The sequence below is a fragment of the Salvelinus fontinalis genome, chromosome 1 (genome assembly GCF_029448725.1).
Source record: "Salvelinus fontinalis isolate EN_2023a chromosome 1, ASM2944872v1, whole genome shotgun sequence".
Classification (NCBI taxonomy): domain Eukaryota; kingdom Metazoa; phylum Chordata; class Actinopteri; order Salmoniformes; family Salmonidae; genus Salvelinus; species Salvelinus fontinalis.
The window spans coordinates 18,581,515-18,608,795 of record NC_074665.1 but is presented as its reverse complement, the minus strand read 5'-3'; the positions used below and the strand labels follow the sequence as shown (position 1 = coordinate 18,608,795).

The following is a 27,281-nucleotide window of genomic DNA, read 5'->3' as shown; positions in this document are numbered from 1 at the left end:
ATATGTGTGTGTGTGTGTGTGTGGGGGGGGGGGGGGGGGGGGGGGGGTGACCACTGCTACACCTGGCTATCGCCGGAGCTGCTACACCTGGCTATCAGCGGAGCCATGTCTGGCAGCGAAACAGTTCATTCACCCTCATTTACTGCCTTTCAAAAAAACCATAGCTGTTATGGCTTACTTGCTTAAGCAAATGTGGTTTCTAATGACAATTGAGATGTACAAACTATGGCATAAGGGAACGACATGCGGATAAGAGGCAATCCGTAATTTCGATTAAGACATTAATGAGCGAGCTAGGACAAACGTATAACTATTTGTTCAGCACTTTTGAAATGTACAGCGACAGAATTCATAATATGGGCCGTTCTTAGTGTTCTCCCTGTACACCAAGTCAGAACCGTAGGATAAATAAAGGGGGCATTTAAGCAGACAATGAAAGGTCTTACAATATTCGATCATTACATTTCTCTAAAACAGGTTATAGGCTACATGTGCACCAACAAGTCAGAACAGTAGGCAAAATTAAGAGGTGAAAATAGACCAAATGATTAGGGTGTTTCACATGGGCTACTAACAGCTCACTACACAATGTACACTTAGTATTACTTTCAGTATACAGTACAGTATACATTGGGGAGGTAGCCTAGCGGTTAGAGCGTTGGACTAGTAACCGAAAGGTTGCAAGTTCAAATCCCTGAGCTGACAAGGTAGAAATCTGTCGTTCCTAGACCGTCATTGAAAATAGTTAAATAAAGGTTAAATAAATAAAACATATCTCCCTGGTATATTACATAATTTATGCAGAAGCATACATTTTTGGACTCACCTTTTTGTGCTGTGCTCACTTGAACAGGAAGGTGGCGGGGCAGTCCTTTGTGGAAAAATGTTGTCATCAAACTGTCAACAAAGTCTGCCATTCTCTGGATTTATGGTGCTTTCAAGACAACTGGTAACTTGGGGGGGGGGGGGGGGGGGTTGAATCATGATGACGTCAGTGATATTCAGGCCGTAGCTCTAGAAAGAGGTCCGACTTCCGGATTTACAATTCTGAGTTGGATGAAAGTTCAAAATATATTTTCCCAGTCGTAGCTCGTTTTTCCCGAGTTCCCAGCTGTCTTGAATTCACTAAAGTCCGATTTTGCAGTTCCGAGTTAACGGTTGTTTTGAGCTTCATTGACAGCATGGCCAATGTTTATAATTTTAAACTAGGAAAAGAGACCCTTAATCTTAGACTTGGAACCACACAGCCACTCCACTGAATAGCAGGCTGATTGCTTTGCAAATCTTGCAGTTAGCCACTGATTCCTTCCAAACCACTCATTGTTGAATTCGCGATGTCCAAGTTGTTGTGTATTGTTTATGTCCAATAGCCGATGAGCACCCATATGTTTTATCGACACTTTCTCGTCATTATTTCCCTTCACATGACAAGGATAAAAGGATTTGTCAGTAGATTGTCGATTCGATTCATGATGATGACTGCAAGCTAAGATCTTGAAAGTATGATGTTAACATGATCAGCCCAATCAAAGCTGCTGTAGATAAAACATGATTTGAAGTTGTTTTATCTGTGGCCAATGACCTTGAGCCTTCTTGGATGGGCACTTCTAATATAACTCTATGGCAGTACCCAAGAGGCTTGAATTTTCTAGCTCTACTCTTAGACTTGGCGGTGACGTAGTGTCCCCATGAGTGACAGAACACTGAGCCAATCACAGCGCACCGCTCCGTATTTTCTGCTGGCTTTCCCCACCGCCACAGAAAGCACAGAGCTAGGCTGAAACACCTGCATTTTGGAGCTGCCTTACACCTTGCCCAAACCGGCTGCGCGCGTGCGCTATCGTGCATAAATGTATTTTGCCCCCCACACCAAACCCGATCACGACACGCAGGTTAAAATATCAAAACAAATTCTGAACCAATGACATTAATTTGGGGACAGGTCGAAAAACATTAAACATGTATGGTAATTTAGCTAGTTAGCTTGCACTTGCTAGCTAACGTTAATTTGTCCTATTTAGCTAGCTTGCTGTTGCTAGCTAATTTGTCCTGGGATATAAACATTGAGTTGTTATTTTACCTGAAATGCACAAGGATCTCTACTCCAACAATTAATTCACACATAAAACGGCCAACCGAATCGTTTCTAGTCATTTCCCCTCCTTCCAGGCTTTTTCATTGTTTATATTATATGGTGATCGCATCTAAACTTTCATTGTATTACCACGACTACCGGCAAAACAGTTTGTCTTTCTATCACCCATGTGGGTATAACCAATGAGGAGATGGCACGTGGGTACGTGCTTCTATAAAACAATGAGGAGATGGCACGTGGGTACCTGCTTCTATAAACCAATGAGGAGATGGGAGAGGCAGGACTTGGAGCGCGATCTGCGTCAGAAATAGGAAAGACATCTATTTTAGCCCTTGGTGTCGCAGACGCTCATTGGCGCCTGCAAGCAGTGTGGGTGCAATAATTGAATAACATGGATTTCTAAATTTATTTTGCGAAGCTCGCGCACGCGACCGGTCTGGTCAGCATGTTACTCAAGAAAACAAAAAAGAGACCATGTTTGTATGCGGCTTTATTAACTCAATTCTATATTATTTTTTTTAGATTGTTTGCAAACTGATATGTGACACATTAATGCCAAAATAACATGCATTTTAATTATTTTTATTTTTAATTTTTAAATGTGGGCGCCACTGACCAAACCCTTGATAAGGTGAATCAGGTGAACTAGTTCAGGGCTAAAACAAAATTGTAAAACATCTAGGGGTCCCCGATGAGAGGTTTGACGCATAGAAAAACTAGCTAGATATATATTATGTATATAGACGTATGTATATCATCTGTGTAGGCCTTTGCATCTGTAATTAAAAAGTTACTCCTACAGTATTTTACATCACTATTGTGTTGATGTATTAATTCCAGTCAATCATTTTGGATTGATAAGGTCTAGACAGCCTAGCCACCCGAAGTTTTGAACATAAACAACATTTCATCGCATTCACATGGTCTCACAAATAAATAGGCCTGTTTTAGGCTATAAATGCAGTACATAGCTTAGGCTATGAATACATGACGTTACCGCTTCGTTTCCCCTGGCCAGAGTGGGTCAGAGCGCATAGGGTTTCTCTAGGCTACCTGCAGCTGTGGTTGTTATCGGTAGGCTATAGCTGATTGGATTAATTGTGCACGAGTTGACAAAGCATGAGGCAAAGCAGTCTAAACAACAGTACTTTGTCCCTCCTTTTCAACACTTTTGTGTCAATATTTTTTCTTCAACTGAACCAAAGGCGCTGGGGGCAAATTCCTGCTTGCCACACGTTTTCCTGCGGCCCTGCTGTGCTGATCTCTGCAACGTGGATAGATGGAAATCACCACATAATGCTACAAATGAAAATCCTAAATGCCAAAATAATGGAACCAGTTGAGTGAATGTGGGATACAGTATATTGAAAACATGTGCTTCCACACAGGAGTGGTTCCTCAGTTAATTAAGCAATTAACACCCAAACATGCTTAGGATCATGTGTAAAAATGCTGGGCAGATTTATAAGATAGCTCTATTCTAGTGAACATGTGGCACAATGATAAACCCCTCCCCTGGCACACCCGTGTTGTTGCGCCATCCCTTACGAAAAAAGATTGCAGAGTGCAGTATAACTGCAGTTTTCTGCAAATACTGCTTTTAAAATAAGTTGTTTTTACTGCAGTAATTTTGCTGTGTAATTGGAGTTACAGTGCAGTATAACTGCAGTAGTAGGCCTACACAAGTTATTCTACAATTACTGGGTCCAAAATACCACAGTAGACTGCAGTTAGGCCTTTACACAAAGTGCTTACCCACAGTTGCCTGTTCTTGTTAAAATTTGCATCGCAATAGCTTTCAACTGTAGCCTAATACGGTTTGTGTAGGCAAATGTATCTTCGTGAAAAGGCCCTTAGACACACCTAAAAAAAAAAGGTGACGTTCTATGGTAATGTCTCAAACAAGCCACACCCTACAGTAGATGCGTTACTAGCATGGGGAACCATATGATGATTCTGATAGGTGCGTAACTGAAAAATGAATAAATCGGCTGTGGAAATATTAACCTACCTCTGAAGAAATTTTACTTGACTGTCTTCTAAAAATAAAAGTCAAGTGTTTTATTTTAGCGGGGGAAGTATTTTGTCACTGAAGAAGAGGCGACATGGGGATAGTGTACTCAGAGGTGAGCTGTCATTTAAACGCGTTTAATGGGGACGTTTTTTAGTCTGTGTGTAGTTGTTTAGTCTCTGAGAAAGTTTTAGTAGGATGCCCCTCAATATAGTCCCTCCACAGTGCAGCATGTGGATTGCTAGGTGTAGCCAGGTAGACGCAATTTCTCGCAGCTGAGTAACACTACCTGTAGCCCAGGGTTCTCCAACCCTGTTCCTGGAGCTCTACCCTCCTGTAGGTTTTCACTCCAACCCCATTTTGTAAACCAGCTAATTATTAGAATCGGGTGCTTTAGAATTGGGGTTGGAATGAAAACCTACATGATGGTAGCGCTCCAGGAACAGGGTTGGAGTGCCATCATCCTAGCCTTTACGATATTTAAAGGACTATTCGGGAAACTTTATCGGTGTCTCGAGTAAAAGGGTGAAAGAAAATCACAAAACAGTTAATTTCGTGCAAACCACATTCCAGTGAAAAGCAGACGTCGGGAATCGAAGATGGGTGCAGTCGTCGAGTCATATAGCCGACAAACCTGGTTTACTTAATAAATTCACTGCTAAATTATAATTAATTAACATAACACATCATGTACTTACATAATAAATTGTATGTAGAACATGATAGATAGCAGCCTACACTTACAAAACTATTGGAGAGGAAGGAAAAGGAAATAAGTCAAACACTTTTCATAATACCAGACAGACTTTCATAATTTCCTGCATTCACTATTATTGTAAATAAGAATATCTATTTCTAAACACTTCTACATGAATGTGGATGCTGCCATGATTATGGATAATCCTGAGGGAATTGTGAATAATGATGAGTGAGAAAATTATAGACACACAAATATGATACCCCTTGAAAAATGCAAAGCTATTTTATTAGTGTAGTGGTGCGATGTTAGCATGTCTTGGGGTTAGGATGTTTGTGCATCTGTAACTTTCTCACTCATAATTTTTCACAGTTCATTTAGGATTAGCTGTAATCATGTTAGCATCCACATTAATGTAAAAGTATTTAGAAACATATTACACTGCTCAAAAAAATAAAGGGAACACTTAAACAACACAATAACTCCAACTCAATCACACTTCTGTGAAATCAAACTGTCCATTTAAGAAGCAACACTGTTTGACAATAAATCTCACATGCTGTTGTGCAAATGGAATAGACAACAGGTGGAAATTATAGGCAATTAGCAAGACACCCCCAATAAAGGAGTGATTCTGCAGGTGGTGACCACAGACCACTTCTCAGTTCCTAAGCTTCCTGGCTGATGTTTTGGTCACTTTTGAATGCTGGCGGTGCTTTCACTCTAGTGGTAGCATGAGACGGAGTCTACAACCCACACAAGTGGCTCAGATAGTGCAGCTCATCCAGGATGGCACATCAATGCGAGCTGTGGCAAGAAGGTTTGCTGTGTCTGTCAGCGTAGTGTCCAGAGCATGGAGGCGCTACCAGGAGACAGGCCAGTACATCAGGAGACGTGGAGGAGGCCGTAGGAGGGCAACAACCCAGCAGCAGGACCGCTACCTCCGCCTTTGTGCAAGGAGGTGCAGGAGGAGCACTGCCAGAGCCCTGCAAAATGACCTCCAGCAGTCCACAAATGTGCATGTGTCTGCTCAAAGGGTCAGAAACAGACTCCATGAGGGTGGTATGAGGGTCCGACGTCCACAGGTGGGGGTTGTGCTTACAGCCCAACACCGTGCAGGACGTTTGGCATTTGCCAGAGAACACCAAGATTGGCAAATTCGCCACTGGCGCCCTGTGCTCTTCACAGATGAAAGCAGGTTCACACGCACATGTGACAGACGTGACAGAGTCTGGAGACGCCGTGGAGAACGTTCTGCTGCCTGCAACATCCTCCAGCATGCCTGGTTTGGCGGTGGGTCAGTCATGGTGTGGGGTGGCATTTCTTTGGGGGGCCGCACAGCCTTCCATGTGCTGGCCAGAGGTAGCCTGACTGCTATTAGGTACCGAGATGAGATCCTCAGACCCCTTGTGAGACCATATGCTGGTGCGGTTGGCCCTGGGTTCCTCCTAATGCAAGACAATGCTAGACCTCATGTGGCTGGAGTGTGTCAGCAGTTCCTGCAAGAGGAAGGCATTGATGCTATGGACTGGCCCGCCCGTTCCCCAGACCTGAATCCAATTGAGCACATCTGGGACATCATGTCTCGCTCCATCCACCAACGCCACGTTGCACCACAGACTGTCCAGGAGTTGGCGGATGCTTTAGTCCAGGTCTGGATCCCTCAGGAGACCATCCGCCACCTCATCAGGAGCATGCCCAGGCGTTGTAGGGAGGTCATACAGGCACGTGGAGTCCACACACACTACTGAGCCTCATTTTGACTTGTTTTAAGGACATTACATCAAAGTTGGATCAGCCTGTAATGTGGTTTTCCACTTTAATTTTGAGTGTGACTCCAAATCCAGACCTCCATGAGTTGATAAATTTGATTTACATTTTGTTGTCAGCACATTCAACTATGTAAAGAAAAAAGTATTTAATAAGAATATTTTATTCATTCAGATCTAGGATGTGTTATTTTAGTGTTCCCTTTATTTTTTTGAGCAGTGTATATTCTTATTTACAATAAAAGTTACTCCAAAATGACACAATACATTATTTACCATTATTTTCATTTGGGCACAAAATAATCTGAAACAACCAAAACAAACAGCAAATGCTTCCAACAAATTTGTAGAGTCACAACCTTGATGTCATCATTGCATGCTATGAATGTGAGACCAAATACTTTTTACTACTACTACTACTACTAATACAAGTGAATTTGTCCCAATATGTTTGCGCCCCTAAAATGGGGGACTATGTACAAAAAGTGCTGTAATTTCTAAACGGATCACCCGATTATGGATGAAATTACACTCAAGTGGAAGCTGACAGTCTGCACTGTAACTTCATAGTCATTGTTTGATTTAATATCCAAACTTTTGGAGTATAGAGCCATAAGAATAAAAAATGCTTCACTGTCTCAATAATTACGGAGGGCACTGTAATTCATATCATAGGCCTAGTGGTACTGTAGAGCTCCGTCCTGTCCCTATGGGTCCACCGCCCTACAGCGCCCCAACCCAACAGACTCCACTCAGCTTTAGGATCTTAGTGAAACATTCATTATTGGTTCCAGGTGTGTTAGGCCAGAGTGACAACCAATAGACCCCCATTGCCAGGACTGAGCAGCCCAGCAGGGATTGCCTAAATAGGTATCTCCCATGACGTGGGCATGTTTTCAATACAGACTCCTTTTGTCACACAGTATTCAATATAAGACATCCAAACTGTATGAAAGTTGCACAGTATACCCTTAATCTGGAAATAAATCAAATCTATTGGTGCATAACTTGACATTACTGTCTCAACCATTGTGACATTGTGGGAGGATAACCAACCTTCGAATTAATGGCAATGCATTTCTTAGCCACTATAAATGGTAGGTTACACAGTTTCTTCTGACAAGTCTCCCATATCAACATTTCCTAGCAAAGAAAAACAGGGAGAAAGGAGAGTTTGTAGACATGCTGAGATAAAGTACATACTCTTTGCCAGAATTCAGCTAGCCTTCACAACATATTGAAATATGGCCCCTTTTGTGTTTTCCAACTCCAGCAGAGGTATTGCATTTCTGAATGCGTGATATTCAGTTTCACTTGCATATAGTATGTTCTATGGATGGCCTTAAACTGCATTAATTTATGTCTGAGATTATATGAACATGACTGGGCATTCAAACATATCTGTATCCATTCATCATTATCCATAGTGTCTCCCAGGTCTTCCTCGTATTTTTGTTTTACATGTTTAGTGTCATCAGGAAAAGCCTCTATCAACCCTTGCTACAGTTTGTAAATCAACTTGAGGTTTGTCAGACGGCCTTAAAGTAATTTCAATCTTTGAAGCTTCTGTCTTGTCCAGTGTTTGCTGCACCGAGGGAATAAAGTGTTGCATCTGTAAAATTCACCTGAGCTCCGTAGACTGGTCTTCCCTGGCTGTCAGACCATGCTGTCACCATCTAATCGCGCTAAGACATGATGAGCATAGTGTTTTCTACTGAGTGTCCACCATGACACTGAAGCCTGTAGAGCTGTTAATACCGTGTCAGTGTGAAAAATAGGGAATTATGTAGGAAAACTGACAGACCAATTACGTTACATTGCTATACTGACTGTGATTGAGGATAAAAAATAATATATAACGACAGCCAACTTTTGGCTAGCTCTATGGTACATCAACTGGCGAAAACGTGCCAAGTTAATTTACTTCTGTTGAAACGGTACAAAACAAAAGCTACAAAACATTTCCATACACACAACAACTGTTAGATACTGCTACCTGACAGATAGCTAGAGGCTAGAGCTGAACTCGCTGTGGTAGCTAGTTACTAGCTAGCTAGCTTGTTCATTCACTTAAGATATAACTTGAGTCGAGAGGGGATCAAACATTAGCTAATGTTACATGTCAGTTACACTACTAGCTCAGCACTGGAATTGTTTTTCTTATTTTTTCTGTTAGTCAAACAGCAGTTACCTTGCCAGCTACATCAGTTAAATAAAAAGTAGTCATTTTCTGTTCTACTTGCTTTTACAACTCGGAGAAAAAGCATAACACACATAGATAACAGCTGCCTCTGTTGGCACGCTCTGTGGTGTCCACGCGGCCCTAAATCTAGTTGGCTGAAACCACCAAACAGCCTAGCCGGCCGCTCTGAGGCGTCCGCATGGTCCTAAAGCACACTGATGATGCTTTTTGTGTCACAGTGCAATGATAAAACTGGGGGGGACAAAAATGCAATTTCACTATTTGGGAGGGTCATGTGAAAGTTGCACCTCTGTGACTTGGGGTCTCCCACAGATGTATTGTCTTGTTAAAGGGCAATGTTGGCCATACCCATATAAGCTATGATATTTCACTAGCCATCTGACAGAAACCGGAGGTGACCTGTATTTGACCGCTCTCAGGTGTCATCTGTGTTTTTTTAAGAATGTGACCTAAGGAGGGGCTTGCTGGTTGTCTCACGGTTATAACTGAAGTGAGACAGGAATGACCTGTTTTGCTGCTCATCTTATCTGCCGCTGGCTACAGAAGGGCGCCTTCTCAGTGCAGCAGTAGGCTCACTTACCGTATCTGATGTTGGCATTGTTTCATTGTTGGTTTGTTTATCCTTCAATAAACCCTTGACCCAGGTGTGAAGTCAAGATGAATCAACATGGATTGATTTACCATACGTAGCCTACAAATGCATGAACTGATTTATGAAGTTACTTTACATGCTACCATTTGCTTATTTCCGCAGCCCATTTGCCAAGCTGCCTACGATAACGACCTTCAAAAGGTGTACCACATTCTAAAAGAGGATGCCAAGACTTTAAATGTTCAAGATGAGGAATCTGGCGATACACCAATCATAGCTGCCTGCAGATGTGGAAACATCAGAATGGTCAAGTACCTTTTGGACCTGAAGGCAGATGTAGTTATAAGGAACAAGGTAGTGGAAATGCAGTTCTGAGACATTTGGACAGTAGTTGTGTAACTTTTATTTATGCTTGTTTCTATGACTACCAAATACACAAACAGTAGTTATTATTTACTATGTCACTATGTCATTTATATGTAAATATTAGGTAAAAAAGGATACTATCAAGACCAAGTGTGAAATTTACTTCAATGTTTGTAGGAATCTACAGTGGAAATGAGAATGTTCCTCAATTAGGTGATGCAATTGAATAAACAATACAGGAATATGTTAGTGTTCTCAATGAGGAGCCTGCCAACACTGGGCGTCTTGTGAAATGTGTGGCACTGATCCATGCTCTCTCTCCCTGTCTGCCTGTAGAAACAGAGGACATGTTTGCACTATGTTGCAAAGAGGACCTTCTCCTTCTTGGATTACCTGATGATCACTATCCTCATGCCAATTCTGTTGATTGGATACTTCATTCTGGTAGGATATACTTTGAAACGCTGACCTTGGAATACAGTGGGGCAAAGTCTTAAGTCTCTCATCAGTCATGGCTTCCAGACCAGCCACACTGCAAGAGCAATAGGAAAGTGTTGTTGTTGGTCACTGTGGTATAAACCTTCCTCCTTTCAACAGGAAGACAAGCAAAGGAAGAATGTGAAACTAATGAATCTGGTTTTGAGCACTAAAGTGGAGGTTGACGCTGTGGACTATGTGAGTACTGAGATGAAGTATATAGTTGTAGTATTAGAATGATGAGCTAATGATCATTCTGTGTGACTTATTTGACCTTTTGTGTTCACTGTGTATTTCAGCAGGGAAACACTGGTCTTCACTATGTCTGTCAGATGAAGAGTCACAGACTCGTTCCACTGTTACTGGAGAAAAAGGCAGACGTTTCTATTAAAAACAAAGTAGGTATGAGGTCACTTTTGCAAATTGCATTATGGTAAGCTTATTCATCTCTTCTCTAACCTGCTCGACGCCTCTGATAAAGCATAAGAGGACATTTTATGTTACTATTTCACTAAGCTTTGGTGGTAATATAATGTATTAACCTGTCCTTTAGGATGATGAGACCCCACTCGATATAGCAAGGAGACTGCAGTTCAAGAATATTGTTACAATGCTGAAAAAGCCTGACTGAAGGGAGGCGGGAGGGGGTTGCAGACGATGGGGAATTTTTCACCATGGCAACATCACCTTCTCATCAGGCGTCTTTTGTCCGACTGAGGAATGATCTCTGTTCATATGTATGCAATCTATGGTTCATACTCAACACTTTGGCCTCAGCTGTCTGGCAACCATTCGTTAAAGTTCATACCAATATAAATGGCCAAGAAATTGTTTTTAGTCTCATGGTTAAACCTCCTTGAAATATGACATTAATTTAATTCATACTATGCGTCTCAAAATATTTGGATATTGTATAATATAGGTAAATTAGAAACGGATGAGTTCCTGGTTTTGATATTGTACATAGGAGTAAGTGAATTTAAACATTGTTACAGATTAAAGCATTCTATGAGTAGATACTCAGTTTCTTAAGCACTTGTCAATAAATTGAATTGTACAACAGATTTAATGAATTTTTATTGAGTAGTTGGATACAATAAAAAGCAGCATACATAAGTATTCTAACACAACGGAAGTAGAAAATGAATGAACAAACGTGTCAGTCATTCATTGGTCGGCACCCTTCCTTACCTAAGATCCAATAAAAATACTTAATCTCTGTCACAAAATGACAAGTATCAGTAGGGACAGGTAAACACAAATTGAATGTGTTTGATTAAAAAAAGGCACAGCAACATTAATCAACACAACACCGCAATAAAGTCCTGGTGATGACAGTTTGAAAAGTGCAAGTTCTGTAGAGAGGTACTGTATGTTGAACTGGACGCTGGACATTTCTCATGAGACTGTACCAATGACTTAAGCTACATTCATAACCTGCATCTCATGTAGGATTATAACCTGGAATGTTTGTTACTAGTACCGGTATATCTTCACGGACCTGGGACATTCTTAAATGCGGCAGGTAGCCTAGTGGTTAGAGAGTTGGGCCAGTCAGCGAAAGGTTGCTGGATCTAATTCCCGAGCTGACAAGGTAAAAATCTGTCGTTCTGCCCCTGAACAAGGCAGTTAAACCACTGTTCCCCAGTAGGCCGTCATTGTAAATAAGAATTGGTTCTTAACTGACTTGCCTTGTTAAAAGGTAAAATGATTTTGTTTTAAAGACATCTAAAATCCATTCAAGTGTTCTGACTGTGGTAGTAAAATCACAAAATAGAGGATTCCTCACAACACTGAATCCTAAACTCACAGCTTGTTTTCCTCACCATCCCAATTTAGAGGTACATGATTATTGCTCCTTGAGAGCATGGCTTACGCGAATACTCGCTTTTACACATGCTTATAGTCAAAGGGCACAAACGTGTGTACACACTCGCAGCCAGGCACTGCGATATGTCTCCCAATATGTTTCAGATACAGTATTAAAATCGCTTCAGCTAGTGTGCTGAGAGCTGAGGCTAAAACTGTCCATATTTCTCCCTGTCAATCCACTGTTCACACCAAGTCCTGCTGACTCATCAGTTTGATTATCTCACTGTACATCTCCTGGGGGGCGTCCAGACCCCAGATGAAGTCCAGATGTTCCCAGTGCTCAATGTGGCGGTGGTACACCAGGTTGGGGACCTGGTTGAGCAGCATGGCAACGTCCTTAGGGTCAGCCAGGGTGTCGTGACCTCCGGACCACAGGGCCGTAGGCACCTTCATTTCCTGGATGTTGTACAGCGGGGGGGTCGACTGGAGGGGGACAAGATGTCAGCTAAAGGCATAGATTGACCATAAGGGCACAGTGTATATGGAGCAGTAAAGAGAAGGTACTTTCAGAAAGAGGTGGGAGCTTCTGAGAGCTTTGGAAACCAACTTCAGTGTGAAGTGGTGTGTGTGTATTTTGACAGACTAATGAGTTCTGAGCTGGCCTTACCTGGTTATAGTGAGCCATGTTCCCTGCTCTCCCGTAGTCATAGGCCATCAGCTTTCCACTATGCACTGCCTGTAAAAAGAATACACATCACAAATACTAGGACTCTAGGTAGCTGAACATGTGGTGGTCCTGGATGTAAAGGTAGAATCTCTTAACCCAGAAGTAAAATCTTACGAAATTTGGTCCGCTGCGTGATCAACTTCTGTGTTCATACATGTTAGAAATTGACAAAATCTCCACCCTCGCAAAAGACACATGTGCCAAGCAGTTCAAGCACCACCTTCACCCAATCCTGATTCGTCCATATAACCAGTGACAAAAAAAACTAAAATGTAACTAATGCTGCTCATCATCTCACGGATCCTATTCAGTCCCAGCAGATCCTTCAGTCTACAAGCAGAATCTGCCCATGGGAGAGTACTATGTGCACCAAGTCCAACAATAGGTAAACTTCAGTAAGGTTAAAGTTGTCTTTGGTAAATCTGGGATTGACCTTTACTCAAGGTTCATTAATTTCTACAACACTGAATCGTTGAGTGGGGAAAATGGGCATGTTTAAGTCAATAAGTCTGTGCGTAGCAGGAATGTCTGTGCCGCTCCTTTTCACACAGCGGAATGTCGATGATAGTTGACTTGGGTGTGAAACTGTGTCATAAACAGGGTGAAGTAATAATTTATGACACAGAAACATTGAGAAATAATTTATCGATGTCTTTGAGATCATCTATTTATGTCCTGAGTGTCTGTTTTTGCTCAGCTGCTTCTGAAATCAGTGTCGGTTTGACATAAATAATAACTCCCCTGCATCAAAAAGTGTCTGGGACATTACATTTGCAAACATGAAAATACAAGTGAAAATCTCCTCTGACATATCCCCCTTCAGAATGTAACGGTTTCCATGAAAGCCTCTGTTGCAAGCGATGAACAGACGAGCCATGCATCCTGAATGGATGAGGACAAGGGTTGTGAAGGGAAGGTACAGTGCCTTCGGAAAGTATTCGGACCCCTTCCCTTTTTCCACATTTTGTTACGTTACAGCCTTTTTCTAAAATTTAAATGATTTTTTCCCCTCATCAATGTACACACAATACCCCATCATGACAAAGCGAAAACATGTTTTTAGGAATGTTTGCAAATAAAAAAGAGAAATACCTTATTTACGTTAGTATTCAGACCCTTTTCCATTGGTCATCCTTGTGATGTTTCTACAACTTGATTGGAGTCCACCTGTGATAAATTCAATTGACTGGACATGATTTGGAAAGGCACACACCTGGGCTACCGAGTGGCGCAGCGGTCTAAGGCACTGCATCTCAGTGCTAGAGGAGTGATTCCAGGCTGTATCACAACCGGCCATGATTGGGAGTACCATAGGGCGGCGCACAATTGGCCCAACGTCGTCTGGGTTAAGGTTTGGCCGGGTAGGCCGTCATTGTAAATAAGAATTTGTTCTCAACTGACTTGCCTAGTTAAATAAAGGTTAAATAAAATAAATAAAAAGTCTATGTAAGGTCCCACAGTTGACAGTGCATGTCAGAGCAAAAACTAAGCCATGAATGAGGTCTCTGTGGAGATGGGAGAACCTTCCAGAAGGACAACCATCTCTGCAGCACTCCACCAATCAGGCCTTTATGATAGAGTGGCCAGATGGAAGCCACTGCTCTGTAAAAGGCACATGGCAGGCTGCTTGAAGTTTGCCAAAAGGCACCTAAAGACTCTCAGACCATGAGAAACAATATTCTCTGGTCTGATGAAACAAAGATTAAACTCTTTGGCCTGAATGCCACTTGTCACATCTGGAGGAAAACTGGCACCATCCCTACGGTGATACATGGTGGTGGCAGCATCATGCTGTGGGGATGTTTTTCAGCAGCAGGGACTGGGAGACTAGTCAGGATTGAGGGAAGGATGAATGGAGCAATCCTTGATGAATGGAGCAATACAGAGATCCTTGATGAAAACCTGCTCCAGAGCGCTCAGGACAGACTGGGGTGAAGGTTCACCTTCCAACATCCAACAGGAAAACAACGCTAAGCACACAGCAGGAGTGGCTTAGGGATAAGTCTCTGAATGTCCTTAAGTGGCCCAGCCAGAGCCCGGACTTGAACCCGATCAAACATCTCTGGAGAGACCTAAAAATAGCTATGCAGTGACGCTCCCCATTCAACCTGGCAGAGCTTGAGAGGATCTGCAGAGAAGAATGTGAGAAACTCCCCAAATATAGGTGTGCCATGCTTGTAGCGTCATACCTCGCTGCCAAAGGTGCTTCAACAAAGTACTGAGTAAAGGTTCTGAATACTTATGTAAATGTGATCCGTTTTAAATTTTTTATGAATTGGCAACAAAAAAAACAAAATAAAATCCTGTTCTTGCTTTGTCATTATGGGGTATTGTGTGTCATTTGATGATGGAATTTTTTTTTTAATTCAATTTTAGAATAAGTCTGTAACATAACAAAATGGGGAAAAAGTCAAGGGGTCTGAATACTTTCCCAAATGCACTGTATATAACTGGAAACCAGTGAACAACCAACATTTTTGTAACTTTCAAGGTATTTTTGGGTACTTCCGATTATCACGTCTGTAATTATCTCAGGCGCTCCGTTTGACCTTATTACATGTACAATGTACAAAATAATAAAATAAGATGATTTTAAAATGAAAAAGAGGCACATTTTTATATAATTGTATTTATTTTACTATGTCTCTGTTGTAAACGTTTTGGAGCCAAACTGTAGTTTGAATATTTGCATAGTTAATAAAAAAATAATGCTATTGTTGATTAGATGCTTTTTTTAAATTATTTGGGCTATTTTCTCTGGAACCGTAGTCTATCCACTAGAAACTCATGGACACATATATATGAAAACGAGTATATATGAAAATGAATACTATATATATATAACATTTAAAAAAAAATAAGTTATTCAAGTATAAATTACCAAAGATACCATAGATTCAAGTAACTTTGGTAAATTACCTGTAGCCAAGCAACCCTAGTGAGGACGGAGCGGAGGCTTGGGGGTTGGAGGGGAGAGGATGGGGGGAATAGAGGGATTGGTAAGGGAGGATATGAGACTTGTAAAAGGGAAAGGAACATCAAAGGCACCCAGACAGGGGGATCAGAGCAGGGTGTTGTGAGTAAAGTCTGCCCGGGAGACTCAGTCAGTCGGGGAGTACATCTGACTGCAGCTGTGAACTTAATCCAAAGCTGTGTCTGCTCTGATCCCTCTGGTCTTTGACTGGACGTCTTACTTCCACGGCTAGTGCTCGGGAAATGGAGGCTCGTACAGTATAGGAGCTATTAGAACTGCGGGGTTTAAGAAGAGCAAACTCATTCTCGATTCAGACTGTGCTGCCTGCACTCCAGCCTTCCTGGATATATAGGTTGCCATCTAGGGTAGGCCTACATGACAGTTTTAACAAACAGGGGTTGGGGCGGGATGTATAGGTTTGAAGAAGTGAGGTGAATCATATTGGATCCTGGGTATTTTGATAGGCTCTCATCAGGTATGTTCTTACCTGAGACCAGTGAATCATGTTCTGGACTGAGGTCCCTGCTGGGCAGTGGGAGGTGTACACAGGTGTGCGAGTCTGGACAAAAACAAATAAATATAGAAATCAACATCTTCCCCCATCTTCATTCATACCTAGAGAATTGGCTTGAGGAAAGTAGATTTAAGGAAGTCTACAACAGTAATACTGTACAATAAAAAAATAAGCGATAACCAAAATGTGAGCGCTGTGGAGACGCACCATGTTGAGGTTCAGCTCATCGAAGCCACAGAGGACGAAGAAGAGGTTTCCACACAGCTCACTAAGAGGTTTCTTACTGCAGACGTTGGTGGCGAACCACTTAATGAGAGCACTCTGAGGCATGAAGTCCTTCTTCCCAAACACATCCTAGCATACAGAAACCAAACAATGGATTAGCATTAGTCAGTATTGAAATAATCAAAGATTCTGACCGATTGTTCAAATAAAAAAAACTTCCGCCAAAGTTAGGTAAGCCACAGGTTAGACGTATTGTATGAATAAATTGTGACATAATACAGTGTAAGAAAAAGTAATTTTCTACTCACCCAGATGAGGAAATCGGGGAAGATGGAGAGCTTGCTCATGGGGCTGGCAGTGAAAGCCACAGTGGCCACTGGAGCCAGACCAAAGAACATCTTGATTTTGCTTGCCAGCTCAGGCATGGAAGAGAATGCAACAAAAGCTACGGGGACAGAGACAAGCAATCAGAAAAACATTTCATGGTTTAAAATGGTAAACCATAGTGTAGAATAGATAGCAGTGCCAAACTACAGGTGAACCATATTCTGCTTCATGTAATATGACACATAACCAACAATCAAGCCATCTCACCAATAGTGGTTCCCTGAGAGTGGCCGATATAGTAGATCTGCTCCTGGCCTGTGGTCTTCAGAATGTGGTTGACCACTGCTGGCAGGTCCTTCTTTGCCATCTCATCATAACTGAAGAATAAGAACAGAAGAAACTCATTAAATGCCATAATAAGACTATTTAAATAGACATTTCATACAATATCATGTGTTTCTACTGGAACCTCGTGTGATTATGTTGGTGAGCACAGGGGATATACACTCATATGGTCAGTTTATTAGGTCTAGTACCGAGTCGGACCCAACTTTGCCTCCAGAATAGCCTGAATGCTTCGGGGCGTGGAAACCTTGTTCAATTAGTTTCGAGGTACCAAACGTGTGCCGGGAAAACATTCCCTACACCATTACACCACCATCTTGTACTGTTGACACTAGGCAGGATGGGGCCATGGACTTGTGCTGCTTACACCAAATTCTGAATCTGCCATCAGCATGACGCAACAGGAAACGGGATTTGTCAGATCAGGCTATGTTTTTCCACTCCTCAATTGTCCAGTGTTGGTGATCGCGTGCCTGCTGGAGCCACTTCTTATTGTTTTTAGCTGATAGGAGTTGAACCCGGTGTGGTCATCTGCTGCAATAGCCCATCTGTGACAAGGACAGACAAGTTGTGCGTTCCGAGATGCCGTTCTGCGCTCCGCTGTTGTACTGCGCCACAGCCTCGGGACTCTCTGTAGGAGCTAACCATTTTTGTGTACCTAACTAGTACACTGGCCACTGAGTGTATATCCAGGCCTAGGTGCATAACCATGACGTGAAGCGCAAGCAAGGATCAGTATAAGTGGAATGAATCTTTGAAGCTACCTGAACTGCCAGAACTCGTTGCGGTCAGGGCTGAGTGTGAGGTGTCTCCTGGACCAGGTGTTTCCCCTGCTGTTGCCGATCCAGACGTCATAGCCAGCGTCTGCTAGCAGGTAAGCCAGGCTGGTGTTGGGCAGGTTGGTCACCCAGTTACTCCCCGCAGCCAGGAGACCATGCTGGAGGTACACTGCAGGCTTGGGATCTAGGAGAATGAGAAATTGACTTAATTGAGAATAATGCTATAGGGTGAATATTGTAGCAAAGTAAAGCAAGGATCATAGGCATAACATAGTGGTTATGTAATATTTATCCATTCTTCTCAAACATGGCTGAAGAATCCATTCATATTCCAACATGACCAAAAATACATCAACTGAAAGTGGATTTAATAACTAACTGGTCAATTCATAATTCAAGTGTTGTGTTGACTGTCACCACCAGAGGGCGTGTCTGTCCAAGCTACAGTACATCCCAGCTGCAGGGCAGCCTTTCTCCTTGTGGCTCAGCACTCTCCCAGTTCATTTTGGGGAACTTTAAAAATCCCAGAAATCTGTCAGAAACAGGATCTGTGGCATAAACAGACCATTAGATGATAGGATTGGGTACTATCCCTCTATTGCACTGTCAGAGCATTTCACTGCACCTGCTAGAACACTTGCAAATCTGTGTACGTGATCAATGAACATTGATATAGGGAATGGACCCCTAGCCTACCCTGTTGCTGAGACTGCCTTTACTTGAATTTGCAGCATGCTGCTGGAGAGATTTTTAGATTTAACATAATTCCCAGGTGATCCCAAGAGACACACATAATGCTTTGTAGTGGGTGCTGATGGGAAGTCCTGACTGTTGTCTTACAGTGAAATGGGTGTGTGTGTGTTTATTAAGTATCTATGTTATATTTTAGTATTAAAAGACTGTCATTCACTGTTACAATAGCTAAGGAGTTAAAGGGACAAAGAGGGATTTTGTTTTAACAATAGTCTAATGTATAGTCAAAGACATGAACACAGTGTTATCTGTTCAAATGTTATACATTATGAATGATCTGTCTCAACCACGTCGCCACAATGCAGCTGTGTGCAAGAAGACCAAATCTACACTATCTCTCCTAGATTGAACATGAAAGATTTCCAACATTAGCTCTTCTAACTAGCACGATTTTTCAGAACAAAACCCCATCTGGGGGCTGAAATAATTCCAGCTCTGGTGTGTTCCTTTGGAGTCATCCATACGCTCTCCCGTGTGAGCAAGGGAAGTGGGACAACAGGAAATGAGATGCATCTCCAGCCTATCACAGAGCCCTGCTGCCTCCCTGACTGGATGTGCTGCTGCTGCTGCCACATACTACAGAGCAGGGAGCGCGAAGCATCAAGAGATACAAACAACATGATGGCTCCTTACTTATTTAGAGGATATCAGAATATATTATTGAGATTTTTAACTCCCCAGACTAGCTCAACCCTGGCATATCACATCGTATTGGGGGGTCTCTTTCAAGTGGAACCCCTGGCTAGTTTATGAAGCATTTCTAATGACAAACCAATGTCAATATTAACACTAAACTGAATTTGCATTTTAAATCATTGGAGAGGGTCAACTGAAGTAGTTCATTTACTAATTCATGTTTTGGAAAGTAATCCAATGGAGTAAAAACAAGACCGGAGCCAAGGCCAGTGTTTAATACTCAAGGCACTTAAATTCACCTACAGAGAGATCTGTGTCGAGAACATGAGTTCTTGTTCAGAATGATATGAGACAGTGTTCAGGAAAAAGCATAGTTTATAGCATCTGAATGTGTTTTGCACTCGAATGGTTTCCCCCAATGAGATTAGTGTGAGGCTCAGCAATCACTTTGCTTATTAATGAAATATAGCGGCAACACAGGCAAGAGAAACTGAATACTGATTCGTAGGAACCGGAGAGCGAGTGTAGCTCCGTCTGACAGAAGCAGTGGATCACGGTATTTTCGCCTAAACTTTTAAGACAACAACTGCTCTTAAGAAGAAATCTAAAACTTTTAATACCATTATGCATTCCCAACACACTAAATCAAAACATTTCTTCCTTATTACTGTAACTATTACTTTTCCCATCACATATTGAAAATACACTGTAATTACATTTGAACAACAGCCTAATAAATGAGATGGTTGAAAATGATCCGAGCTACATTTGAAACAGCTCAAGCTAGGGACGGATTATGAGGAATACCAAACAAATAAAAATGCCACAGAAATTCAATTCAATCGTAGTCTGGGCTCAAAATGATTGAAGCATAGAGGTAAACTATTTGCAGCTAGACAGCCTCACTGGATGCATGTGATATTATAGCTCGTGATGACAGGACAAGCCACCTTCTGACAACAAAAGGTCAGGCGTAGGCTGGGCGGTGCAATCGCAAAACATAGAAATGGAGTCCTCCTCCGCTCTTGTCAAGAGTGACTAATGCTGAAGACCACTTAAATTTTCGATCTTGACTCAGTACTAATGTTTGACAATGTGGGAAATATCAGCACTTCAGATGTTAGTCACGGTATTTGTGTGTGTGTGTTGGTCTTTGATATGTGGATCTGATTACAGGGCTTGAGGCCCTGGCTTTCCAAAGTGCACGTCAATGCAGACCTCTACTCTGTGTTTAAAAGAATTAAGGCCACTGATCATATGAATTAACCCCATGCTACGACCAGGAACCCTTTTATACACACCGTCACCATTCTTCAGACCGTGTGGGATCCGGTTGACACTCAGGATGTAGCCGTCCTCTGTGACGACGTCGTGCTCCTCTGTCGGGTAGCCCCAATGCCTGATGATCTCACTCTGTGTGGGAGAGAGAGAAGACAAAAACAAACAAACAGTCAAATATATTCGGAATTCTGACAGAAAGGGTTTCTATGGTAACACTTTATTTTACAGCCCTATTACCATACTTTACTCACTGTGAAATTACAGTAAAATTCAAGCAGACAACATTATTTCCGCTGCCTCTACTAGTCAGCATGTCACTAAAAAATTCCATTCTTCCCCTGTTGCATTCCCTCCCACACGCCCATTCCCAGATATTATATACGCTAATCTGGACCTTCAAAAGAAAGCGTGTGAGCCTGTTGGTTCCGGCCAGGCCTGCCATGCAATCTAGCCATGCATAATTAATACCCACCACCATTTCCTGCCTCCCTCTATGCTGCAAGTCTACATATTCTACTGACTGTGGGACTGTGATAAACCTTCTGCATGCTCAACACACACTGAGGAGGTATCAGAGGCCCAGGGGTGGAGGGGAGAATCGGTGTTCTGCTCGGTCTCATTTGGGTCTGGTTTTACATAGGGAAATGGGTGTATTGAAAATAATTTCATGTCACGTGACCTGCGTGTGGGGAGGAGAGCTATTGAGAGGGTATGTGCTTGCAGGCCTACAATGGAAGAAAGAAACATTAGCATGTGAGAACCATTACTACTGGGAATTGTATTAGGATTATAACACTGAGACGGTGTAGTTTCCAATGACAAATACTGTATACTAACTAGACACTAGATTCAGGATCATGATATTGTGTTACTGTGCTTATCAAAGATTTAAGGATAACCACTGACATGCACCAGGCGCCAAATCCACACGTTTATTTTACCATTGGCATACCTCAGATATGAATAAACATACATTGTATATTTTCTGACAAATTGTGGTGAACGCATTTGATTGATTGCCATGTCAAAAATTTCAACTACTGTATGCCTGTGTGTGCTCCTGGAGCACAAATGATACTGATATCACTAAGCACACAGAATCACCATTTGTCCCTTAGATCCATTCTTGAAAAGTGAATGAATGCCTATCAAAACTCTTTTAGCTTACAACAAACAACCCAAGATCAATTCAAGGGTTATTACACCTTAATAATAATAATAATAATTATTATTAAATGATAATAATTATATGCATTATCATTATTATATAGAAACACTGGAGCAAGAGGATACAGAAAAATATATTCTACTGCAATTTACACGTTTTTATATATAGTTCCATTAGAACAGATCTTAGACTGAAGGTTTTAGGTATATCATGGGGCTGTGATATTGTCCAATCTAGAGACACATCTATGCTGAAGTTCAACACATGACAGAGGGACTTCCCATGACATTTTGTCAGCCGGTAACTCCCATGCAAATAACTGCCGGTCTCACAGTAATTGGCCGTTAATTAACGTAAACACGATCAGCATCTCTGGGCTTTCATGAAACTTTAGTTGTGATACAAACCTTAGGCTAAATGTTTTCATTTCTAATACATTCCAAGGCTGCATGATGCCACATCATTTATGTGGCTCTAATGATGATTCGAAAAATAAATAAAAGATCGCATGAAAGGCATGTGGTCTGCTCAGATTTTTTGCACAGGCTGCGTACACACATTCTCTCATTCACAATTTGTCAAGCACATTATAATAATCTCACCCATAAGACTATTCTCAATTTAATATAGTCTTTAAATAGAGCCTACTAATATATGTGTGGAATTATATTTAGTTTAGAATGCACCCCCCCTGCAAATGACTGGAACGAACTGCAAAAATCACTGAAGCTGGAGACTCATATCTCCCTCACTAGCTTTAAGCACCAGCTGCCAGAGCAGCTCACTGCACTTGTAAATGGCCCATCTGTAAATAGCCCATCCAACTACCTCATCCCCATACTGTATTTATTTATTTATCTTGCTCCTTTGCACCCCAGTATCTCTACTTGCACATTCATTCCAGTGTTTAATTTCTATATTGTAATTACTTTGCCACCATGGCCTATTTATTGCCTTACCTCCCTTATCCTACCTCATTTGCACACACTGTATATAGATTTATATCTACTGTATTATTGAATGCATGTTTTGTTTATTCCATGTGTAACTCTGTGTTGTTGTATGTGTCCAACTGCTTTGCTTTATCTTGGCCAGGTCGCAGTTGTAAATGAGAACTTATTCTCAACTAGCCAACCTGGTTAAATAAAAGGTGAAATAAATAAATAAATAAATAAAAAACATGTAATCCGTAGCTTGCACTCAAATAAGCGAATGGAGGGCGTGCTTCCAGCGGTAATGTTCTAAATATGCCACACTCTAAAAGATGATGGGCTAAAAACAACCAAATTTGGGTTATTTGGTAACCTAGCGCCGGTTAAATAGTGGACAGAACACATGTTGGGTTATTTTGACCCAGCCAGTTGGGTTGCGTGAATAACCCAACATGTTGGGTGGTTGTGATTACCCAAACATGGGTTAATTTAACCATCAATTGGATATTTTTTACTCTCATGCTTGGTTGACCTAGCAGCTGGGTCTTTTTTGATGAAATCCTGTTTTCAGGAGGCGTGGCTTATTAGGGGTGTGGCTTTAAGGCAGATCTTATTGGCCACCCGTGAGCATAAATGTAATTCCTGTTCATCATGTTAAATGAACATACTGCATTTTACACCTTATTGTATCCAACAATGGGATTCAAATAGTCTTTTAGGGAATTTACACTCTGCTGTAAGCCTCTTTGAAGCTACAACAATGTAAATGTTCAACCTAAACATGTGATAACTATAGATGGGTTAGCTGACAATGTCAAGAAAACAATGTGCGTGCTTCCATGGGGCGTGTTGTTGTGATTCTGGATGGCCAGATTGCTAGCAAGAATGACAAGAAACTGCCATTTGGGGAGTCGTAAGTGGCTCATTTCAGCTTGATTCATCTTGTTATTGATACCATGTCTTGCTTTGAGGTGTTTTGACGGATTTCATGTCAATGCTAATATGGCTAAAATTCACTAGCTAGCTAACCAACAACTGTAACAATGTATTTGAGAGACAAGTGCTCATTGTGCAAATGCATTTATGTTTTCAATAAACATTGGAGACAAAATGTAGCTTACATGTTGTCAACAATCTATGCCAACTCTGTATGCTTTGCTCCATAGTTGCGCACGCCTCGGTTTCGTAGCTAAACAACCAACCCGTCTACAAAACAGATGAACAGGAATGGCATTTACTCTCATGGGTGGCTAAAACTAACTATCTGAAAGCCACGCCCCTACTAAACTACGCCTCTAGTCTTCTGATCCGCTGGGTCATAGCTCATTAACCCAGCATCAATAAGCCAGCATCAATAACCCACCATCAATAACCCAGCAGTTTTTAAAGAAAACAACCAAACTACATTTACATTTAAGTAATTTAGCAGACGCTCTTATCCAGAGCGACTTACAAATTGAGTGACCAAAAGCCTGTAATCCAGCAGTATTTTAGTGCAGGTAGGCTACACCAGTTGTAAAGTGAATTTATGTGCCTAATTTTAAGAATTGAGCAATAAATAGGTTATAGCAGCATGACAAAGCTGGGATCCTCTATTAAATATTGCCCAGTCAAAATTCTGTTTTCACACGCAATTGTGCAATGACTGAGCTTACAAGAACACGTTTCACTAGGCTCTGTAGGCTTTGGGCTCTCCAACCCTGTTCCAGTTGTTCTAGGCCTATGGGCATCACTTTAGTTGTGATACAAACCTTATCAAAACATATAGGCCAATGGACTAGGCTACATGATGCATGCCACTATGATTTGAAAAAGTTGGGGGGGGAAAGGTTGCCGTTTCTTGCCTTAGACTGCACACACTGGGGATCATTCACGTGATAATATTCACACCCCTCAGACAATTCTCAATTTAATCTTGTCTTTATATATCATAATATAATTTGGGAAATTTGTTTTGAATGGGCCATTATCATGCATCTGTCGGAACAGAAAAAAATATAAATAATAATTAACAAGTCATCCATAGGTACTTGAATAGCGAAAGGAGGCCGCTTTTCCCGCGGTTCACTTACATGCCAGCCAGGTAGGCTACTCCAGTTGAGGAATAAATATAGTAGGCCTAGCCTATAGAACGCTGATGGGATCCTCTTCTTTTTAATAGAAGCCATCAAAACTCTGTTGTTTTCTCAAGCAATTGCATAGCCTATAGAAATGCAACATGGGCTTATACAAACACTTATTTCATTCCATGCATCAACCAGCTGTGAGGAGCTGGCTCTCACTCTGCAACAGGTGAGCCTATTCTATTCAAACTCTGAATGCCAGGGCTCTCAAGAAGTGTTAGGTTCGATTTTCAATGGCATTTGCATCGATGTCAGAGTGATTAGAGGGACATTATAAACTGGGTGGTTCGAGGCCAGAATGCTGATTGGTTGACAGCCATGGTATATCAGACCGTATACTACGGGTATGACAAAACATTTATTTTTACTGCTCTAATTACGTTGGTAAGCAGTTTATAATAGCAATAAGGCACCTCGGGGTTTGTGGTATATGGCCAATATACCACATCTAAGGTCCAGGCACGACGCCATATACCACCCCCCCCCCCCCCCCCCCCATGCCTTATTGCTTAAATAGAGCGCTGAGTACCAGGCCATTAGCAAGTCTGGTAGGCTACTAAAGACCATCAGCGACATCAGAGTGCAGTTTTGGAGAAGCCTAGTTACTCATTTGACTGTGGTCATGACTACTGATTGCGGGTAAAACAGTCACTGCAACAGCCCCACTATCACGTTATGACATTCCTTGAAATAACTCATGGGATTATATGGGGTACAAAGGGCAGAACATGGGCTAAAACAGTACTCCCCACATGAGGTAACCACCATGACTATTTAATTGTGTGGCCCAGAAGATTGCCTAGTTCTATGAATTGTTAATGAGCTCTATGAACCATGAAGTCCAGTAGTGTATTTGAAGCCTTTCTGAAAAAAAAACTGTTTGGATAAATACAATTTGTCAGTATTTGGCCACTTTGTTTACGAGAACACAGCTTCTGTTATTGATTTGATCTAACTCACAATGTTCATGTTGACCTCTGGGTCCAGTCTTTTACTGCCTTTCAGCGAGGATCTCTGACACTGGACCGCTCCAGTGTTCAGGAAAGCCACTAAAAGTAGAACCCACACCATCTTCACTCTGAAAAACATAATACACGTGTTATAAACCTAAAAAATAATAATAATACATTTTCTGACCACATTAGGTCAAGACCTATGCAGCAGCACACACCTGGACATATAAATATGGTCAAAGGGCACTTAATACATTAAACGTATCATTGCGATCCTAATCTCTCGGCGAACATAATAATAACGCAAGATTTTAGTTCTGGGTTAAGCGAGATTATTGCAATCCAAATGTTGCTGTCTCTACTTGCTACTCTTTGGATTTCACAGCTGCCTTTTCTTCTCTTTGCCATGAGATATGGCTTGCTAGTGTTTTTGCATTTGATACAAGTTCAAAGTTAGCCATATGTTTGTGTAATATCAAAATATTTTGGGATTGTGGCAAGAATTATCACTAAATAGATCAATGCTATAAATATTGCTATTGAGTCGGTCCAGATTTTGACATTGAGCTATTTGGGGAAGCAGGTAGCCTAGTGGTTAGAGCGTTGGACTAGTAACCCGAAAGGTTGCAAGATCGAATCCACGAGTTGACAAGGTAAAAATCTGTCGTTCTGCCCCTGAACAAGGCAGTTAACCCACTGTTCCTAGGCCGTCATTGAAAATAATTATTTGTTCTTAACTGACTTGCCTAGTTAATAAATAAAGGTAAAATAATAAATAAAAATGATTGAGTCTCATAGCCGATTAGTTAGAGAACAACAAACTTGATTATAAGGTTGCCTTTGCAGTCAATAGAGCAAAAAGGGCATTTTAATGAGTACAATGAAGCCTTTGTCTGACTACTCATCCTGAATTTCATTCCGCTGCTCTATGATCGCTCCATTCATTAATCATGGACAAGAAACGCTAGTTTGGCCGGAGCGATCCGGAAGCCTTGCTAAGCCTTCCTATTCAACGCATGCTGTAGGTTAGGTCTTTTAATTAACATTTTCTATTTTAAAGGCTAGAGATTTAAACGTTCACTTACTCATGAAAATCCTGGTGCTATATCTACTCTATTCCCAAAAGTATTCCCAAACGTAGCTATTCACACTGTGCTCTGCACTGAGTCACTGACAACTTCTAAACTATTGCCACATATCACGTTGCTGATATATGGAAAACGCAACAACAACAAAAATTCAGCTATCAAATAGCCAATATCCCCAAAAATATAATTTACGATAGCTACAATGTGTCCATGTCCAAACACTTACCCAGACAACTTCTGTGTAGAATTAGAATACTGTATTATTCTTGGTTGGCCGACAAAAGAGGAATAAGTCACAAGAGCAGCAGCGTGATAAAACGTCAGAGGCACCAGTGGGATGTAATCATTACTCAAGTTACAAAACGTTCTGTTTCGCAAAGAAAACCAGCATTTCCATTGGACAGTTTCGGTTAGGTCCCGCCCTATTTCCTGAA

General features: G+C 41.5%; 2 protein-coding genes across 3 annotated transcripts; one reads left to right on the top strand and one right to left on the bottom strand.

The window, feature by feature from the left end:
* Positions 1 to 4,031: 4,031 nt before the first annotated feature.
* ankrd22 (ankyrin repeat domain 22) lies at positions 4,032 to 11,275 on the top strand. Its single transcript, XM_055890800.1, has 6 exons — positions 4,032 to 4,221; positions 9,530 to 9,721; positions 10,070 to 10,177; positions 10,331 to 10,408; positions 10,510 to 10,608; positions 10,764 to 11,275. The coding sequence occupies exons 1-6, from the start codon at positions 4,201 to 4,203 to the stop codon at positions 10,839 to 10,841; spliced, it is 576 nt and encodes a 191-aa protein (XP_055746775.1). The 5' UTR covers positions 4,032 to 4,200; the 3' UTR covers positions 10,842 to 11,275.
* Positions 11,269 to 27,185, bottom strand: lipf (lipase, gastric). Of its 2 annotated transcripts, none has more exons than XM_055890674.1 (10): positions 27,074 to 27,185; positions 25,767 to 25,884; positions 20,604 to 20,715; positions 17,899 to 18,097; positions 17,057 to 17,166; positions 16,771 to 16,907; positions 16,445 to 16,591; positions 16,211 to 16,282; positions 12,690 to 12,758; positions 11,269 to 12,505 (listed from the first exon to the last, which is right to left on the bottom strand). In XM_055890674.1, exons 2-10 carry the CDS (start codon positions 25,875 to 25,877, stop codon positions 12,266 to 12,268), a joined length of 1,197 nt encoding a protein of 398 aa, XP_055746649.1. In that variant the 5' UTR covers positions 25,878 to 25,884; positions 27,074 to 27,185; the 3' UTR covers positions 11,269 to 12,265. The 2 variants fall into 2 exon arrangements, with proteins under 2 accessions (XP_055746649.1, XP_055746559.1); XM_055890584.1 differs by lacking the exon at positions 27,074 to 27,185 and adding an exon at positions 26,845 to 26,990.
* Positions 27,186 to 27,281: the final 96 nt, after the last annotated feature.

Excerpts from the sequence above, each read along its gene's own strand:
- lipf (XM_055890674.1), bottom strand. The coding sequence starts at position 25,877 with ATGGTGTGGGTTCTACTTTTAGTGGCTTTCCTGAACACTGGAGCGGTC. Across the intron at positions 12,759-16,210 it reads ACATGATTCACTGGTCTCAG|GCAGTGCATAGTGGAAAGCT; the intron begins GTAAGAACATAC and ends TTCTTTTTACAG. Across the intron at positions 12,506-12,689 it reads ACATGGCTCACTATAACCAG|TCGACCCCCCCGCTGTACAA; the intron begins GTAAGGCCAGCT and ends GTCCCCCTCCAG.
- ankrd22 (XM_055890800.1), top strand. The coding sequence starts at position 4,201 with ATGGGGATAGTGTACTCAGAG. Across the intron at positions 9,722-10,069 it reads ATGTAGTTATAAGGAACAAG|AAACAGAGGACATGTTTGCA; the intron begins GTAGTGGAAATG and ends GTCTGCCTGTAG. Across the intron at positions 10,609-10,763 it reads ACGTTTCTATTAAAAACAAA|GATGATGAGACCCCACTCGA; the intron begins GTAGGTATGAGG and ends CCTGTCCTTTAG.